The sequence below is a fragment of the Rattus norvegicus genome, chromosome 19 (assembly GCF_036323735.1).
Source record: "Rattus norvegicus strain BN/NHsdMcwi chromosome 19, GRCr8, whole genome shotgun sequence".
NCBI classification, from domain to species: domain Eukaryota; kingdom Metazoa; phylum Chordata; class Mammalia; order Rodentia; family Muridae; genus Rattus; species Rattus norvegicus.
Window position 1 is genome coordinate 32,180,832 of NC_086037.1, and position 20,084 is coordinate 32,200,915.

Sequence of the window (20,084 nt, forward strand, 5' to 3'; positions counted from 1 at the left end):
GGTTTTGCTTTTATTTCTGAATCAAGATTTTTTTAATCAGAAAAATCATATTAACATTCAAAACCACAAGTTGGAATCTTATGTTTTCCAGTTTGTTCTCTCTGTGTCTGTCTCTCATGGAACCATGAGGCAGCCATTCTATGTAGACGCTTTACTGTGTATCTACCCCGCCAGCCCACAAATCATGGAACCATGAGGCAGTCATTCTATGTAGATGCTTTACTGTGTATCTACCCTGCCAGCCCACAAATCATGGAACCATGAGGCAGTCATTCTATGTAGACGCTTTACTGTGTATCTACCCTGCCAGCCCACAAATCGAAGTAAAAAACAAAGAACTCTAAAGTCAAAATACGCTGAGCATGAACAAGAGCCTTAGACTCACTTTAGTGTGCATTTACTGTCACCCTCGTCACTGATGAGTCTGTGTTGAGAGAGGGTGGTGCAGGAATAAGATGGTGATCAGACAGTTACAGCAAGAAATAATGGATATTTAAGAAGAGTTAAAAAATAAAGAAATTATTTTAGATAGGAAACCATAGACTGTACTCAACTTATGCATCTTATAAGTCAATATTCTGTGCTACAGTAAATGAGAAATATTAAGCTGGCTCTAGTTGTTGCTTTTCAGCTACTAAATCTTCTCACAACAAACACAAATGAGGTTCAAGTGTGATTAAACTCTGTATCAAAACTGCATATTGTTGACATGTAACACAACTGCACCCAGCCACAGTCTTTTTAAGAAAGAAACAAAATCAATAATAGCACACCTGAGAATCCCTGAAGTACATCTCGTATTGCTGTATCATCTGTCTGCTAATCAGGCTCCCATGATAAACGACAACATTAATATCGGTCCATGTTCGGAATTCTCTTTCCCAGTTTGCAATGGTGGAAAGCGGTGCGATAATCAGGAAAGGCCCTCGTATACCAGTCAGGAGGACTTCGTAGAGGAAGGTAATTGACTGAATGGTTTTTCCAAGACCCATTTCATCTGCTAAAATGCAGTTTCGTCTGAAATAATAAACATGTTATCTATGCATACCAACATTGGGCTTCTCAGAAAACTATTGCCTTAAAAGATAAATATACATAAATCAGCAAAGATCCAATGAAAATACTTGCATTAAGAAAAAAATTAAGTTGCTGAAATGCAGAGTCAGCTCGAATTGTAATTTTACTGTAATTCTGTAAAGGGACACTAAAGATTTTTATAGCTTCCAATGAAGATACTGCCCAGTAAGTGTTTGATTTTAAGAGTGAAAAGGCAAGAATAAGGAATGTTGAGTATTAAGGAAGCATTTATTAAATACCTTCTATTATCTCAGGATAGTATGTGAAGATAGGATACAAAAGAAACAGAGCGTGCTCTCTGCCTTCCAGGGGCATGTGTCTATTAGAGAAGCAGACACACAAACAAATGTCCTGCCATGTGCCACTCTAGAAGAAGGAGTTTCTGGCATTCACCTGTGGTTTTGTAGAAGAGCCTATAGAACTTGAAGAACAAACAAACAGAAAACCAAATTACCAGATAATAGGTCTTTGCTTGATACATTCTGACCCAGTGTGTATGCAGTAAGACGTAAGGAATCACGTTTTAAAATAAATCCCGCAGATGACTTGCTATGTGGCGGTGAGGAATGGACAGAGGAAATGTTCTTATGAAAAACCAGGGGAATGCAGCATAGCTAATAAACTGGCTAGGACAGAGGAGACGGCTTCTGTCAGTTGTTTCATCAACTGAAAATGCTAAGTTTTTTTTTCAAGGGGCAAGGAAAGGGATCGGAAATAATACATACAAGCTAGGGGACCACAAGGTACCAAAGGAAAGGAGAAGGGAAGAGAGGTCAGTGCGGTAAGTCAGATTAGACACCATTCTGTTACACAAAGTCAGGCACTAGAAAGCTTATAAAAATACAGTAAAGTTAGCTTAGCACTTACTGCAGGGCTACCATAGGTGGAAAACAAAGAGTGCAGGACTAGAGGTTTGGGCACTAACTGGAAAGGTAGTATAGTAACACAGGGAAGAAAGGTCAGGCACAGGCACTAAAGTTGTTAGAGAGCAGAGCATGGCAGAGTTACGATGACTGGCCCTGATCACCAACTCCATGCATGGGGTAAGAGACAGACTTTAGTTTGGCTGAGTAATGAATTGTTTATTAACCAAATGGGAAATATGGGAAAGGACAAGTTTGATACGCTGCAAATAGAAAGTAAGGTTAGTTTTAAATCTATTATGTACCTAAAGAAACTTTCGAATCACATACTCAGTCAGCTAAAGACAAAAATAAATATGGAACCATAATTCAAGGCCTTAAGAATAAAGTTATGGAGCCATAAAAAGTTATGGCTAGTTTAAATGGAGAGAGACGGGAGCAGGGTGATGAGATGGCTAAGGGAGAAAAAATATGGAATCTAATAAATGAATTAAAGAAAAAAACCTAGGGCAAGAGGGAAAAAGAAACAGCTAAAATATACAAGAGAAGCAATCAGCAGCAAACAGGTGAGAGTCATAATCCCGGAGACGCTAAGATGTGGAGAGAATGGCACTGCAGACGGCGTTGGGAGTGAGAATGGGAAGAAAGTTTGAGGGGAAGAATAGCAATGTGGACACTCAGTGCAGGGAAGCAGAGCTGAATGCTGAGGATATTTCTTCAGGGCTGAGAATATTCCATTAACTGGGAATAAGAAATTCAGAAAAGCAACAGAAAGAAAGTCCAAAGCTGAGTAGAGAGATGCATGCCTGTAATTCTGATGAGACTAACTCAAAGGGACTGCCATGTGTTTGAGGTTAGCCTGGTCTACACAGTGAGTTCTATACCAAGAGAGGCTAGAGAGTGAACATACAACACAAATCTAGACTGTAACAGATTGAAAAGTGAATGGGGAGTTCAAGTTTTGCAGAGATGTTAAAAAGGGGCTTGAGGAAGTTGGAAAGAAAAGCAGAGTCAAAAGACTTACACTTTTCTATTTCACTTTTATACATAACTACCAAAATTGTTCATAGATTTAGACAAACAAGTCTTCAGCATGGCCTGAAGATATGAGGAGACAAGGCAGTCTGCAGAGTTGAGGCAGCATGATTTGATCGTGGTTGTGACATGAGCTTAGTGCTATGAATCTGGAGAAGTGTAGGAGGACCGGGCATGAAGGTCGGCAAGCATCTGAGAATGTGAAGCCTACTGTCTCTGGTTTCTTTATGAAGCAGTCATACAGAGAGACCTGGACAGAGTTATGTAAGGGGTGAGAGGAAAACGGAGGAAATGTAAACCAGGTAATACAAAAAGTACAAAGGGTACTAACGAGAGAAGACAATTTCTAAAATGTATTGTTCTTTTACCTGGATGACTCCAGGAAGGAAATCAAGTTTAATATTTATTAAGCATAAGTCAGAGAACACAGCATGGCTAGCAGGCTATTCTCACCTCTTAATTAAGCTTCATAACTCAGTAGAACTAAGTATAACAACTCAGAAGAATGATATGAGAATCAAAACAGCAAAAAGATGGATTTTCAAAAAAGTATCACTAAATTTTTGCTATCACGTCTAATATAGCATTTCATTTGAAATTTGTACAAACTACTATACTTATACTTTATTCTCATTCATGATACCACCTTTAAACTCCTGTGAAATTATCTTTTTACCTCAATAAATTACTTAAGATATATTGTATAAAAGCACTTTGAACAACTTAGAAAATGAACAGTAGCCAAGGGAAATTATTGCTATAGTCCATAATATTAAGTTCAGTTAATTATCTGATTACAGTCTATGTCATTTGAAATTTACATTAAATATCAACACTCTCTCTAATTTCTGCCGGTGTTAGCATACAGCTCGACAGATACAATTCTTGACATAAATTGCCTGTTGAAAACCTAAAACACAGTGGGTATGTTGAGGCTATAAGAAAGGCATTTCAGATTAACTATGAATAACAAGCATGGGAGTGATAGGTGCTGATAGGAAGCAAAGGTAAAACTGGCATCCATTGTTTTCCTGAGGTATCATCGTTTTAAATAATAAAGACTTCCTGGCATTAACAGCAGAGCAGTGTAAGTACCAAGTTTTATTAACGTATTTTGGCATCTATAAAAAGTAAATATAGTAAAATCCTTTCTTACACCATACTACATACCTATTATACCAATTGAACAAGAGCCAGTTGAGTCCTTCTAGTTGATATTCCCTGAGTTGATTACCATTTTTATATTCCCTGGATTGATCTATTTTCTTCCAAATATTAGAGGGAGGACGATCCTTTGTGAACAAAAATAAAATAAAGATGCATTTCAGATGCTTATCTTCCATACAACTTACTCATGGCAAGCAACCTTGCTTCTAAAAGAACCTAGAAGCCAAAGCATACAGTACACGATGAAATTTTACCTAATATTTAAAAATCAAGTTAACTCTGCTTAAACTCCTCCACTGTTGTCAGGCTCACGGTGCAACTAATTCTGTGAAGCCCTGATGCTAAAATCAGGTGCTAGGACTGAATAGGAACCACACTCCGATATTCTTCACGAACAGGATAGAAATTTTCTTAGCAGAGGACACATTATAGGCAGAGTTTTTGCAAGGAAGAGCCATGCAGGCTTAAAGTTTTAAATACAACAGATTAAGAAAACAAAAGGAAATAATGAGAAATGTAAGAGGTATAGAAAAAGGCACTGAAAAAAAAAGCAAATATTCTTTTGTAACAAAAACTATTATCAACACTGTATTGTAGGCTCAAGTAACTATCATCAAGCAAGGAGAAGGAAAATGTTCCCCAGATGGGTACTACAGAGTGCTGACCAGCTGGCCTGTAGACCATTCTGTGACTGCTTCCAAGGCCTAGGAAAGTCAGGCAAGGGCCCCCACAAGGCTGCACTGCCAAGCTGTGCACGTGGTGCCTCTCAGCTCCCACGCATGTGCAGAGTGAGGAGGAATGCTGACTGCAGGAGAATGATGTGTAGGGCTTCTGAGTAGGACTACACTTTCACAATAAAGGCAATGTAAACAGTGTGCGAGCTGTAGCCTCACAATTTATTTACAGAAATAGCACAGCTAACCCAATTAATCCACACGATAAAACATTTTAAGTTCTTAGGAGGAAGTAAAACTAGTATGGAAACAGATGAATTGTACGCTTGTACAAGAAATAACTGGCTTAGAGAAAAATAGGCTTGATTTGAATTTTACATTTAATGGAGAATTAAGAATGTTAGAGAAGGAATTGAGAGTAAAATTTAAAGGAATGATCTGAAAGAAATAACAGGAGACAAACTCAGAGAGAGGGAGAACTGGGAGGTTTGTTTCATTTTGTTTTGTTTTTGAAGGCAGTGTGGCTGGCTCTTCGGGAAGTCACTCTGTAGACCAGGCTGTCCCTGAATCCAGAGATCTACTTGCCTCTGCCTCCCAAATGCTGAGACTAAAGGTGGCACCACAGCCAGCCAAGGTGAACTGTTAAGGGAATATCTTGGTGAGAACGGAATTTGTAAAGACATACTTAATGAAATCTCAAGTGTACATTTACTCAGATAAATTCTCTCCAGAACTATGCAGGGGCTTAATACTTAGTGAAAGCATTATACATAGTAGAAAAAAACAGGACTGTGTTTCAATAGAGAAAGGCTAGATTAGTTACATGGGATGTTGTGTAGCAATTAGACGAATACTGTATCAGTTGTACGCCAAGGACTATATTAACTTAGAAGTTAGGGCTGTGGTTCTAAGAAATGTAAGTATGTACGCTTAGATGTAAAAAGCCTTGGTTGTGAACTCAAATATGCCACAAACACCAAGACTGAAGATAACCTTAAATCAGCTAAGTACAAAGTACTAAGATCTTGAGAGTTGTCTGTGAAGGGCTCTCACCAATTGTCTTGTGTCAGGCCTTGAAGCTTGCAGTTGTTCAAACTCTTCAATTTTTGCAAGATCTACATCTTCTTTTAATTCCCAGGTGCTATCTTCATAAGGCAGCGAACACCACTTTACCAAGTAGTAAACAACAGACTGAAAAAGAAATTGGTTTTAATTTTGCCACTGGAAAGAAGTAAATACTTTAATTAGAAAATGTTTATGAAATCACTTGAAAAAATAAAACAAATAACCCACTTTTTCAGAAGATTTTCTGTAGTTTGGGTGCCTGCATATAGGTATGTGTACTGTGTGCATGCCAGGCCTCCAGCTGTCGGAGGCTCGGACACTGGAGTCAGCAGTACTGAGGCATCACGCGTGTGCCACGCACTGACCCCAGTCTTCCAAAATAAGGCTTGAGACTTAGATTTTAGATTTTTTTAAACAAGTGTACTAGGTTTGAATGTTTAGAAATTTTAAGGTATTTGTTAGAAAAAAAATTATATTTACTTCCTATAACTTGAGCTACAGGTGTTAGTGGGCGGCCATGTGGGCTCTGGGAACTGAACCAGGGTCCACTGCAACAGCAGCCAGTGCTCTTACCTACCAGCCTTACCTCCAAGCCTTGGACCATCTCTCCCCAATTTTTATTTATTTTTTTTCTTTCTTTCATTTTTTTTTCTTTTTTCTTTTTTTTTTGGAGCTGGGGACTGAACCCAGGGCCTTGTGCTTGCTAGGCAAGCGCTCTACCACTGAGCTAAATCCCCAACCCCAATTTTTATTTATTTTAATGTACATTTTTGTCTGCAGGAATGTCTGTGTACCATGTGTGTGCCTGGTGCCGTTAGCAGCCAGAAGAAGGTGTTAGATTCCCTGAGCCTGGAGTTACAGACAGTGGGAGCCAAGTGGGTGCTGGGAATTGAACTCCATCCCCTTAGAGACTATTTTTACTAAGTAATTACCTCACCAGTATCCTTATCTTCACAAAAAGAAACTTCCAATATTCTGTCTACTTCAACGTAGTCTGGATTAAAGGGTTCTTCTTCCATCTAAAATTAAAAAGCAAATTTCATGGTATTGTATCTGACAAAAAAAATGGAAAGACATAAATAAAAGCAAATACATCTGTTTAACTGCAACTACATTTATAATACACGAAAGTCTTCCAATGTAATTTCCGTAAGTCGTAAAGGATATTACGAACCACCATGTTGTAGGTAATGTAAGCTGATAGGGCTTAAAGTAGTGTATTCCTGATTGGTCACAAAACAGAAGTGATCTGACATTTCTCCTTCCTTCACCCTGTGATGGCTAACAAATCAGCAATTTGGGACCAGGCAAAGTGGTGCATGCCTTTTATCCTATCCGTTTGGGGTGGGTAAAGGTAGATGGCTCTCTGAGTTCAAGGTCAGCTTGGTCCAGTTAGAGAGTTCAGGACAGCCAGGACTACATAGAGAAACCCTGTCTCAAAAAACCAAAATAGGGGACTGGAGAAATGGTTCAGTGGTTAAGGGCACTACCTGATCGTCCAGAGGAATAGGTTCAATTCCCAGCAACCACAGGGCTGCTCACAACTGTCTGTGACTCCAGTTCCAGGAGATCTAACACCTTCACACAGACATACATACAGGCAAGACACCAATGATCATAAAATAAACAAATATTAAAAAATGAATCAATCAATAAACGAGCAATTTGCACATTGTGTGTGAGACTGCATCCACTTGTGTACACACATGTATATGTGTAATATACAGAACTGATTTTTACTGTATTGCCCAAACTGAGTTCAAACTCACAGTCTTAAAATAACTGGTACTACTGCTAGGTGCCAAAGTGTTGGGTTTTGTACAAATTCTGTGTATGTGTATGTGGTGCCAGAGATCAAACTCAGGGCCTCTGACATGCAGTACATATGCTCTACCACTGGACTGTGTGCATTTCCCTCAGTCTACTCTACCACTGGACTGCGTGCATTTCCCTCAGTCTACTCTACCACTGGACTGCGTGCATTTCCCTCAGTCGCTCCTTTTGCTTTTTATTCATTTATTCATTCATTTATTTATTTATTTACTTACTTACTTACTTATTTTTGAAGACAGGGTTTCCCTGTGTACCCCCCTGGTTGTCCTAGAACTTTCTCTGAAGACCAAGCTGGCCTCAAATTCAGAGATCCCCTGCCTCTGCCTCCTGTGTGCTGGATTAACGGCGTACACCATCATCACATGGGTATAGTCTCTCCTTTAAAATCTGATTCAAATTGGGACCTTCTTTCTCATCCTCAGTGTCACTTACGTGAATCCTTTAAAGAGTCCTCGATTTCCTTTGTATGTCTGAGTCTCTTGCCTGCAAACATTTATTATATGGTGCCTGCAGTTATAGAGGAGGGAATCAGATCTCAGAAACTTGAGGTAAAAATAGTAGTGAAATCATGTGAGTTCCAGGAGGCAAACCTGGATCTTCTGCAAGAATAACGGATGTTCTGGTCTCTCTTGCCCTGGGAGTGGAAGGAACGCCACAGTACCTTCTAAGGAGTACCTAAAATACTGCCTTGAGTCCTTATAATAGCGTATTTTATTGTCCCCAGCACACGTGATCTTTCTCAAAGACGAATTCCACAGATTTCCCCTTGCTTGAAATCCTTCACTTATTCTTCCTATTTGTGGATGAGGTCTGTGTTCATTTTTGAGGAATAACAGAATTCTTCCTCTTCGCAAAGCATCGTCTCCTGAAGCATAACACAACATTAACCCAGGTCTCACGCTCCGGAGCACAGCACAGGATTTTCTGGGATGGAAGCACTCCATATTCTGCCATGGCTTCACAATCTTACCCTCAGTGTCTCTCTGCTGACTAGACTGCTGCTTCCTTTTGTCTGCTTGAGCAGTTCCTACACATCCTTGAAAGCCTGTCCTCCACAGGCTCTCTGCCTCTCTCTAATTGCCTCTCTGCGGTGTGCTGTATACTTTCTTCTTTTTTTTTTTTTTTTTTTTTGGTTCTTTTTTTCGGAGCTGGGGACCGAACCCAGGGCCTTGCACTTCCTAGGCAAGCGCTCTACCACTGAGCTAAATCCCCAACCCCTGCTGTATGCTTTCTTAATTCAACACAAACCACTCTAGATATTGGATTTACCTAATAACAAAATGCATAACTAAATACTGGTATTTTCAGAATGAAACAAAGGAAAAGAGAAGGTGGTAACTATTTTTTGATGATGGAGATATCCATTTGAGATGATTCATGATGTTTACACATAACTAGGAATCAAACTGTGGACATAAAGTATATACAATCTTGGTCAAATGTAGTTCAAGGATAAAAAGAAATTTCAGGCTGTGGAAGCTTCAGTCCTGCATTGAGGGGGTAACAGGATGATCGTGGGGGGGGAGGGGGACCTGAGAGGAAGAGAGGAGGGGGAGGAAAGAAGAGGAGCAGTATCAGGTACTGGAGGGGACAGGAGAGAGGTACAGAGGCTCACAAAATCGAATAAAGTATGTAGCAGGGGTTATGAGGAACTGGGGATACCCACTGTCGGATCCCAGGCACCAGGGAAATGAAAGGCTGTCAAGACCCAACAGGGATGACGTTAGCAGAGATGGGGAGACAGAACCTGTAGAGACCACCTCCAGGAGATAGGCATGGCCCCTGGTCATGGGATGGGGCCACATAACAATCTCCAAGTTTTTAACTCACAAATGTCCCTGTCCAAAGGAAGAACAGGGACAAAAATGGAGCAGAGACTGAAGGAAGGGCCGTGTGGGGACCGCCCCCCCTGGGGATCCATCCTGTCTGTAGACACCAAACATGACACTGTTGCCAAGAGGTGCTTGTTGACAGGAAGCTGGTATGGCTGCTCCTTGGGTGGTTCAGTCAGCAACTGACCAATACAGATGTGGAGCTCAGAGCCAACCATCAGCTTGAACTCAGGGACCCTGGTGGGGGAGCTAGCAGAAGGACTGAAGGAGCTGTCCATAGGATGAACAATATCAGTTGGCTGGACCACCCAGTGCTCCCAGGGACTAGACCACCAACCAAGGAGTGTATAGGGAGGGAGCCATGGCTCCAGATACATAGGCAGCTGAGAATGGCCTTGTCTGACATCAATGGGAGGGGAGGCCCTTGGTCCTGTGGAGGTTTGATGCCCCAGTATAGGGGGATGTTGGAGTGGTGGGGTAGGAGAGGGTGGGTGGGTAGGGGAGACCCCTCATAGAGGCAAAAGGGAGGGAAGAGAGGGAGGTTATGGGATGGGGGGCTTGTGGAGAGGTAACCGGAAAGTGGAATATCATTTGAGATGTAAACAAATGGAATGATTAATTAAAAAGAAAAAAGAAATTTCAATGCTTAAAAGAAAAAAAATTACATAGGTCTTACTTATGACCTGTCAGGTGAGGAAAAAATATCTTTGCGGAAACCACAATGATTCAAGTACTTGTTGGACAGACAGTCAGTGGAATTTCCAGCCTGAACAAGTCAGAGACTCTGGAGGAACAGGAAGAACTACCAGCATCTGTGAAGTGTTGCATGTCCTCAGAGTAACCAACTGTTAGGTCATTTTAATAAGACGGATGACACAGCTGAATGCCATGGCTAACTCGACTCCAGAACTCTTGAGGGCAAAGTCAAGGCACATGGGTGACCCGCCTGGTCTACAAAGCAAGCGCCACCCAGCCAGGGACACATAGGACAAATGTGACAGGTGCCAACTTTAACCAGTGGTTAAGTCACCTCCTGGTCAGATATAAATGGGACAAATAGCTACCATGGACCATGAAATACGATCCACGAAGAAGGAAGAGCAATCATTCATTCCTATAGCAGTTTTTTAGAAGTCAAGAATAACTGAGTGTGGTGCAAGCCTTTGATCCCAGCGCTCAGGAGGCAGAGGCAGGCACAGCTATGAGTTCAAGGCCAACCTAGTCTACAAAGTAAGTTCCAGGACAGCCGGGGCTACACAGAAAAACTCTGTCTTGGAAAACAAACAAACAAACAACAAAGAAAGATATGGAAAAAAAGTCCAAGACGGAAAAGCAAACCAAAATTAAAGAAAGCATAATAACTATAACTAAAAGTAACACACAGACTTGAACTCTGACACATTTCTGCTGTAAAAATATTGGTACAATATTTTCTGAAGTACAAATAAGGCCTACTGATGAAATAATAGTTGTACTATGTTTATGTAAGAGGACAAGTACTATAAATATGTTTAAATGTGTCAGAAAAAATTTACATGTGTGAAAATAAAAAAGTTGAGACAATGCTAGAATTAAAGTAAATAGGGTAAATACAAAAATAAATCTACTTAAAATGAATGTGAAAATTTGTTGTGATATTTTAATAACTATCTTGTTCAAGATAAAGTTTAAACTGAAACAAACTTAAAAAAGAGAAAAAAAGTCACAAAACTATGAGGCAGTGGTGTTCACAGGGGCAGAGTAGCCACGCCCAGTTCGAGGCTATCCTGATCTACTAATAACCCAGTGAGCTATGAGTGAGTTCCAGGGTAGCTGGGGCAACATAACGAAACTTGACCAAAAGTAAGTATATCAAAGGGAAAGGAGCAAACTAGAGAATGACATGAGGCCACTGAGTGAGGCCTACACATGAATAAGCCCTTTTCAATGACACTGAATACTTAGATGAAAGTCCGTGACAAATGAGGACATGTTCCACAGACTAAAGCCTGTGCTTCCTGGTGTTTGCTACTTCCACTGCTGAAGAACACACCGAAAGTGCCCTGCGTTATTAAAATCCACATTCAACTATATCAACACGGCACATGCTCCCCAAGTCATAAGCACTAATTGCCACTGAATTATCAGCACTTTTGTATTATCTTTTAAAAGACTGTCACTCACTAGAGAGCCATGGCTAGCCTGGAACTGTTACAGAGACCAGGCTGGCCACAACTCAGAGATCTGTCACTGCTCCCTGAGATTAAACACATGTACCACCATGCCTACCTATTAGAACTCTTATTTCAGGAGCTGTCAAGATAATGTGGGAAGAGAAACAATACTATATGGTTTTATAAATTATAGGTACTTACCCTTTTCCATTTTGAGCTCATCAGGTGTTACTATGTTTATACACAACAGCTAACCCTTCGGTTGCTATGCCAGCTGTATACAAAGATGACTTCACTTTAAGGCTTTACATTTTATCTTGGTTAAATCAGTGGAGTGACCAGTTGATAACATTCACTGTTAACTAGTAACATTAGTAATGTAAAACAGTAGTGTTTTGCTCTGTGGTTCTGAGACTAGAACTCAGAGGCTTGTGTGTACTATGTAAATATTCCTAGCTCCATCCTTAAGATCTCAATAAATAATACCAAATGCAGGAAAGGTTTTTTTCTTACGTCTGCCAAAAAATGTGCCCTCTGTGCTTGTCTTAGCTTGAATCTCTTGATTTTCTGCTGGATCCTTTTATCTTTCAAAAGTTGCTGTTCCGTGGCCCATTCACAGTGCAGATAAGAGCTAAAAGTTTTATAAAAACAATACATTAGAATGATATATAGAGAACTATGTTTCTTCAAATGTATTTTTAATTATAATATTCAAAACAAAAACATTAGCTTTCATTTTACATGTAGGTAATCACTTCATTCAATTTCAATAGATTTTATAAGACTTCTAAAACATCCATTTTGATCCCGGAATGCTAAAAAAAAATTGTAGACAAGAAGTCATGGTTTGTCTCTGTGGTTTGATAAGCTGACCAGAGGCTATTTCTACAACTTGACTTATTTTTTATTATATTGATTTTTGTCACAATCAAGGCTATGTGCGTTAAAACCCACACAATTTTCTTTGAAGAAAAACTGGAAACTATACAAAAGGAACACATTTTCTCTCAACTGGTCACTCCACCGATTTAAGCAAGGTAATTAAAGAGAAGTCATCAGTGTATACATCGGGCATAGCAACCAAAGGGTCAGCTGTCGTGACTAAAGCTGAAGAGCTCAACACAGAAAGGGGAAGCACCTGTAATTTATAAAATCATACTTCAAATGTTCTTACATGCTCATATAATTTCAAATGCTCAGTCTTAACATGAGAGGTTTTCTTTTCTTCCTTCCTTCTTTCCTTCTTTTTTTCTTTCTTTTTATTTTTTGGTTTTTAGAAGCAGGGTTTCTCTGTGTAGCCCTGGCTATTCTGGAACTAGCTCTGTAGGCCAGGCTGCCCTCACACCCAGAGATCTGCCTGAATCTACCTCCAATGCTGAGAGTAAAGGCTTGTGCCACCACTGCCTGGTGATAAGTTTTCAAAGACAACCTTTTACTTCTTAATGATTGAGTTCTTATAATTACAAATCATAAAAATTGTTAGTAAAACGTAGATAAAATGAAAATATATCAATTGTAACTCAATATGCTTACAAGTTAAATAATTTATATTTAGCCATAATTTTAATTCAAATACTTACTAATTTTTGTACTTTACAAAAAATTCTTCTATATCAAGCATAACTCCAGGTGATACCTAAAAATTAAAATTAATAACTGTGAATCCAGCAGGATACAAAATATAGCATGTAAAGTGTGCTGCCCTATTACTTACCTCCTTTTTCACAGTCCTACAAGCTAGTATTTTGTCTACAATTGCAGCATCTTCTTCGCTTGGATTTTCCTATGAGAAAGAGGGAAAAACCTATGATGGAACATATTTTCAAAATAAAAAAGTCATTCAGCAAACAACAATGCGTTCAGACTCAGCACTAAGGGAAATGTCAGGAATGAGAAACGAGTTTTATCAACACTGCCTTGACATCATCTGCACAGCTGCACTAACCCCGCTGCGACCCTGCCTCTGGAACGTCCACGGTCATTGTTCTACGGCGCCAACCGTAGATAAACATTTGCCCAAGGTTTCCAGTCAAACTGACAATGGCTACAAGTTTACCTCATAGTATGTAAGGGGAATACACGTGAAATGGACTGGTCGGCGGCAATGGACAAGGAAGGCCTGAGCCTGCTGGCTTAGGCTGAGCCTCACCACAAATAACTGGAGAGGCTGCTCTCCGGGTGGAGGAGCCGAGGTCCTCTTCACTTTCAGGCTGCCTCTCACCTCTTCCTCACACTGCCTTCCTTCTGCATCTTCTGCATACTTTTTCCTTTTAACTTGTCGATTTGATCTTCTTTTCTGTAATGAACCACAAGGATCTGATTTATATAAATTATTTTTAAAATATTTAGCAAGGATTTAAAGAATATTACTCTTTATGTTAGTGATGCCTTAGAAAAAGATTAACATAGATCACAAACTTGCCTCTCATCATTTCCTGAGTAAAGGCTGTAGCATGCTCATGGCCATGAGTTCACAATCCTCCCAAAGCCTCACTTGCCCCAATGTCAGATCGGAAAGCTCAGTGACACCTTTATTTATTTTTCTTTATAAATTAAGGCTAAAAAAGAATTGCTTTGTTTTGAACTAGTTCACAGCTTGGAAAGGCAATGTTCTATTAGTAATACCTTTATTGCTAGATTAGTTTTCTTTAGAAAGAATTATAAAAATAAAGGGTTATCTTAGCTATTAACTTACTCCATAGGCAATACACATTTTAAACTATACATGATTTCACACATTGGTCCCAAACCTAAAAGTTACATCAAATGGTTATTTGTTAAGTAATTATTTGGGGTTTAAATGCAGAAGAAATTAAATGTCCTCTAAGGAATGTAAAGATGTTTAAGGTAGAAAATAATATGAAATCTTTTAGAATGACTACATAAAATGATTCAGTTTAATTCACTCTAGATGAAGTAATAAAGTGGTTCACTAGTCTTAATAGCTTTCTTAACGTTAAAAAAAGGACAAAAACATACAACTAGAGCCTTTTTAAAGATATTACTTATAGTAACAGGTCTTTTTAATAGTCTAATTTTAAATCAGAACCTACCTCCCTAATTATTTAATATATTTTTTGACTTTATAATTCAAAGAGAATTTTTTTAAAGCAAAGTTACACAATTTTTGATGCTTTCACTAAAAAGAGAAAGAAAGAATGAAAGAAAGGAAGAAAGGACAGAAGGAAGAACAAGCGACAAATCAAAGCTTTGGTAGGTTTCAGAATACAAAAGCATTTAAGAGTGCTTGCACTTCCGTGAACCATTTGGGGCAGAGGGATTTTATCATCTAGTCTATGAGTAGTTACTGTGTGAATCCAACCCTTCTTGCTTTTCCTGTTCTATTTCCTGACATTCCCCAGAAGTAGTATCAGAAAATCACCTGTGTTTCCTACCTATGGTTTCTGCACTAGCATCTATGTGGGAGCTTCCTCATTATCTGTACAACCATAACGAACCCAGCTGTAACAGAAGGAGCTGGATCTGCTGAGCCACCTGAGGCACCGAGCTGTCACTGTGCTAAGTGTGCAGTGCTTGTGGCCTTTGGAAGACCATGCAAAGAGAGAAAGGCAATATATGGATAGCCAAATTCCATGTCTTTTGTTAGGATGGGTCACCATCAGCTTATTCTCTTTTTGTTGGTGGAGGGAGGGCTCTACTGGGGGATCAGCTGATGCTAGACAAGTACACTATAACTGAGCAGCACCTTCCAGCCCTCCTGCTGAACATGAATGCATTTACATCTTCGTTTGCTTCTCTGTTTGGAGACAGGATTTCTCTGTGTAGCCGTGGCTGTCCTGGAACTCAGGCTGGCCTTCAACTCAAAAGATCTGCCTGCCCCTGCCCCTGCCCCTGCCCCTGCCCCTGCCCCTGCCCCTGCCCCTGCCCCTGCCCCTGCCCCTGCCCCTGCCCCTGCCCCTGCCTCTGCCTCCTCAGTACTGGGATTAAAGGTGTGTGCCAACACGCCCAACCTTGCATTTACATTTTCTAACATGGAAGAGACGGGAAGGTAATAAAAAGACTACAAGAAATCCACCTTTTTCATATACTAATTTGAAAAATACATGAAACATTTATTGTTCCCTAAAGGGAACGTTCTATGAATTTACATAGGTTAAATGTATGCTTAGAATTCTACTGCAATCATCATAAAGATCTTAATGCTCTAAATAGTTTAAATTTGCACTTGACTTGACATTTACAATAATAAAACATATGTATTATTGAAGTTCCATTTTCTATGATTTCTAAATAACTAAGTTTGAGAGTCATGAAATGTATATTTTTTTAAGATTTTAAGATATATTTTCAGCTATCTTATAGCTTCTTTTCTGCTTGCTTGGCTTCTTACTGGTACGTTGAAATGCCCACTGATCTTTAGTCAAATGTAAATACATGGTTGCAAAATTTTTTCAGTACTCACAAAAATGCACAGCTTGACAAGACAGACTAAGGGGTACTTATTATAAACTGTTGCTTCATCCTGGGGAGAGTTTCTCAGCCTGATTAACTGATGGGAAAGTCTGTGGATGGAAGACTGCAGATGACCTCGACCTAAATCCCACTCAGTGACGTATACAGCATCCCATTTTAGGGAAGGCAAAAGCTGCATCACTTCCCCAGTTACATTTTCTATCACGCAACTGCCGTCCACATAATTGGTGAATGTGCTTCTTTCTGGCTTTCTCCATGGTTTTTTAAACAGTAGCATGTTCTCTCTCGTAGTTTATTTCAGGCTTTTATCCTCCTCTATGAAAGGCCTCAGGAGACCAGCTCACTGCATTATGAGTAAAGAGAGCACTAAGTTATGTTCTTAAGTGACTAATACTTTGTTATGACAGAATTTGTCTTCTATAAATATTTATAATCTGACCCAGGGATATTTATAAAAGCATAGACACCTCTAAATATAATCTAACTATGAAAGCACTCTTTATCAAGATTAAAGGCATAAAATTAAGCATCATATTCACAATTCTAGATTTCTCTGTCTCTAAAATCTAATTCAGCTTTAAGAGTCCATCTTGACAACCCACTGCTGTCAGTGAAAGCTATGTGGCTCATTCTCTCATGTCTAAAATGATAGTCAGATACACCATAATAAAGATTATACTTATTAGAAATATACTTTTAATTTTTGTTCTGTTAAAGCAACACACTTATCAAAGCAACCTCATCACTGCAGTGAGAAAAGAAAAATATGTTTTACAAAGAACTATACTACTGTTGCACTGTTTGGTAAATTACAAAATGGAAAAATGGCCAGCATTTTTCTAGTGAAAATTAAACTAAAAATTCTGATGTTGAATAAGTTAAGTATAAGTTACCTAAGGTATGGATAGCATGTGAAGAAAAGGCCAGGCCATGTGATATTAGGAGCTTCAGTCACTGCCCTTACCTCAACTCTTGCAGCAGCCCAGGAGCCTTGAGCCACTACTCTCCCATTGGATAAGAAGCTGCATAAGGAAGAAGAAAGGCCATTCAGGGGCTTTCTGGCCCCATAATTCAACAATTGCCACCACCCCTACGGCCTACGGTAGTATTTAAGTATTAGAAAGCAGAGGGTGGCCTGAGTTATTATGACCTTCACTATAGTGGATTATATATATCTCCCCATACGATTATTTTGAGTATTTTTAAAGGCAAAATGCACAGTATTTGTGTCTGTTGGGATTTTAGTATCATAGGTTATCTTTTTTCAACATAAGCAGACAAAAAATACTGACTCTAGGAATGAGTCAATTAATTTGTTCTGCAACTTGTATGATTTTTAAAATTAATATCTCAGCCATTTATTTCAGCATTATGCAAGTCCAAGATAGCACTAGATACTACTTCATGTTCAAAGCCATCCAGGACTTGTGCTGGTATTTAACCTCTCAGAATTTCAGTTCCACTACTGAAAAATGAGGGGTTTAAGGAGGGCAGATAAATTTCCTCCCATATCTAATATTATGTGGTAATATTCTAGAGGAATATTGGAGTAACGCTATCCTGAGGTATTTACTGTATAATAAATTACACTTTCATCACTCAACTAGAGTGTACGTAACCATGAGGCATCATTTCGCTCCCTAGGTCGGCTAACGGTGCCTCAGCCCTCAGCAGGGACTGAGTACTCACTTGAGAGTGCTGCTCCTTGAATGTGTGCTGGGGCATCTGCTCGGCATCGGACAGCTCATCGGAAGACTCGCTCCTTCTCTTGTGGTTCTTACCCAGTGTAATGATGAGTTTGCTGTTTCAAGAGGAAAGAAATCAAGACTCAGATGAGTTAAGATTGCCATGACAAACATAATTTTATAGGGTACATGCCTAACTAAACATGTTTATTATCCTGAAATCCATATAGACATTTTCAAAATATGAACTCTACTAATAGATTGGTTGCAGCCCACATCACGGGGGGAGGGAGGAGTTCAAGCCTAATGCTTGCTTCTTAGGCTCTGAATGTATTTTCATGGGAAAAATTTTAAGTCACACAGTTATTTAACAATAAAATAATTTATTATTGTACAGATTCAGAGACAGCAACTTGCCTTTGTTTCCTGCCTAAGTCACGGCTCATTGTGCTTGTACTCATTGTTCTACTCCCTAAAAGCCTCTAACTCCTCCTACCCCACAGAAATGTCGCATGTGCTGCAGACAATTGTTAACACCTTAATTTTATGTCAGGGGCTATTGAACCTACACCATATGCACCAAGAAATAATACTGTTTACATAATTCTTATAGTATGTATCAGTATAACTCTCTGGTTTTACATTTAATATTACACACACATCAAACACATATCTCTAAACTAAAGGCCTATTTGCTTGAGAGGCAAGTACTGGAGTTCGGATTTCATTATCTGTCTCAACAGTACCGTTATTAAAGCATCGTATTAATTATAAACCATGTAACCATCCCGCAAAATTCTCTTCTAGATATCTCTATTTCCCAAACTAAAAACACCTCCATCATTTTCATATGTGGTACATCAAATAGATCCAAATCCTTAACAATAATTTACCAATTTTGGAAGTTATGAGCATGATAAGTTCACAGATTCAGAGAACTGTGCCCTCAACATTGAGCGAACTGCCTGATCTCTTGCCCTTCCTTTGTACTGGCTGGCCTTGCATGTCAACTTAACACAAGCTAGAGTCATCAGAAAGTGAGGAGCCTTACACATCCACGAGATACAGCTGTATGGCATTTCCTCTGTTAGTAGTCGGTGGGAGAGGGCCCAGCCCATGGTGTATGGTATCATCTGGGGTCTCATGGTCTTAGGTCCTATAAGGAAACAGACTGAGGAAGCCATGAAGATCAAGCCAGTAAGCAGTACACCTCTATGGCTTCTTCATCAGCTCCTGACTCCAGGATCCTGCTCTGTTTGAGTTCCTGTCTTGACTTCCTTCAAAGAAGAGCAGCAATGTGGAAGAATAAGCTGAACAAATTCTTTCCCTAACTACGACAGCCTCACCTTTCAGCCTACAACACAGAGATAGTGTAATAGTTCCCTCCCTTGCCATTAACAAATAAGAAATAATGTATGTTTCATGGTTTGAATCTTAAATGTTCTGCAAATGTTAATGCTAAAGGTGTGGGCCTTAGCTAATGGCACTATTAGGGTTCCTACGGGAGGGACACAAACTCTGCACACACCCTCTCCATTTGCTTCCCTGCTGACAGGAGATGAGGAGCTTCCTCCCTCTCATGCTCACGGCCATAATTTCCTGCCCTTTCAGTGGTCCAGAGGAAAAGAGTGCTGAAACATGAGACAGAACAAATTTACCATTCCAAGAGGTTGCTTATCTCAGAGGCTTCCTCCCAGCAATGGAAAGTTAATATTCTATGTTAGCTCTTAACATAATCTTAGCAGATAGGAAGTGTTAACTAATGGAAACTACGAATTGTGTCAGCGGAAAAGTAAGTCTTAAACCTTACAGATTCATAGACAAGGGCTACGACAAAAATGCCAAAGTGGAGGTTGGCACAGTTCAGTGTGACTGTTTATGGGAGACTAAAGGAGGCATTACAGAAAAGGCAGACTCTGAGGTGTGAGGACATGGTGAGGAGGCGGCTGGTGTGAAGCACGTTCGGGCAGGAGGACACCTAAAGCAAGGCAGAGATGTGCAGGAGTCATGAGTACAGCACACACAGAGAGCAGGTGAGAGCGAGAATCCAGAAGGCTTGTAATGACATGCAAAGACAGACATTTTAAAGTTCAAGCCAGCTTTGCCGCTCCATAGGCTAAGACGCTACCTGTCTTATTTACCACCATCAACGTGTATTTACAAATAGGCACAGAAATACGTTTGAGTGAATTAAGAAGGTACTAAGGAATACAATTTTAAACAAGGGAGCAGTGTGACTAAAAGTGAGTGAAGAACAAGCCAGAGA

At 39.7% G+C, this 20,084-nt stretch overlaps 1 protein-coding gene across 15 annotated transcripts in view; it reads right to left on the reverse strand.

Moving 5' to 3' along the window:
* Chd9 (chromodomain helicase DNA binding protein 9) overlaps nucleotides 1-20,084 on the reverse strand; it is a 223,110-nt gene that overhangs the window by 66,453 nt on the left and 136,573 nt on the right. For 12 of the 15 annotated variants that reach the window (XM_063278586.1, XM_039098055.2, XM_039098060.2 and 9 more), the window contains 9 exons: nucleotides 17,823-17,934; nucleotides 13,849-13,995; nucleotides 13,414-13,482; nucleotides 13,280-13,335; nucleotides 12,213-12,330; nucleotides 6,814-6,900; nucleotides 5,870-6,007; nucleotides 4,146-4,267; nucleotides 774-1,017 (listed from right to left, as the gene is read on the reverse strand). In XM_063278586.1, coding sequence (XP_063134656.1) covers nucleotides 774-1,017; nucleotides 4,146-4,267; nucleotides 5,870-6,007; nucleotides 6,814-6,900; nucleotides 12,213-12,330; nucleotides 13,280-13,335; nucleotides 13,414-13,482; nucleotides 13,849-13,995; nucleotides 17,823-17,934 — 1,093 coding nt within the window. The other 3 variants (XM_039098068.2, XM_063278587.1, XM_063278588.1) reach the window with 3 other exon arrangements.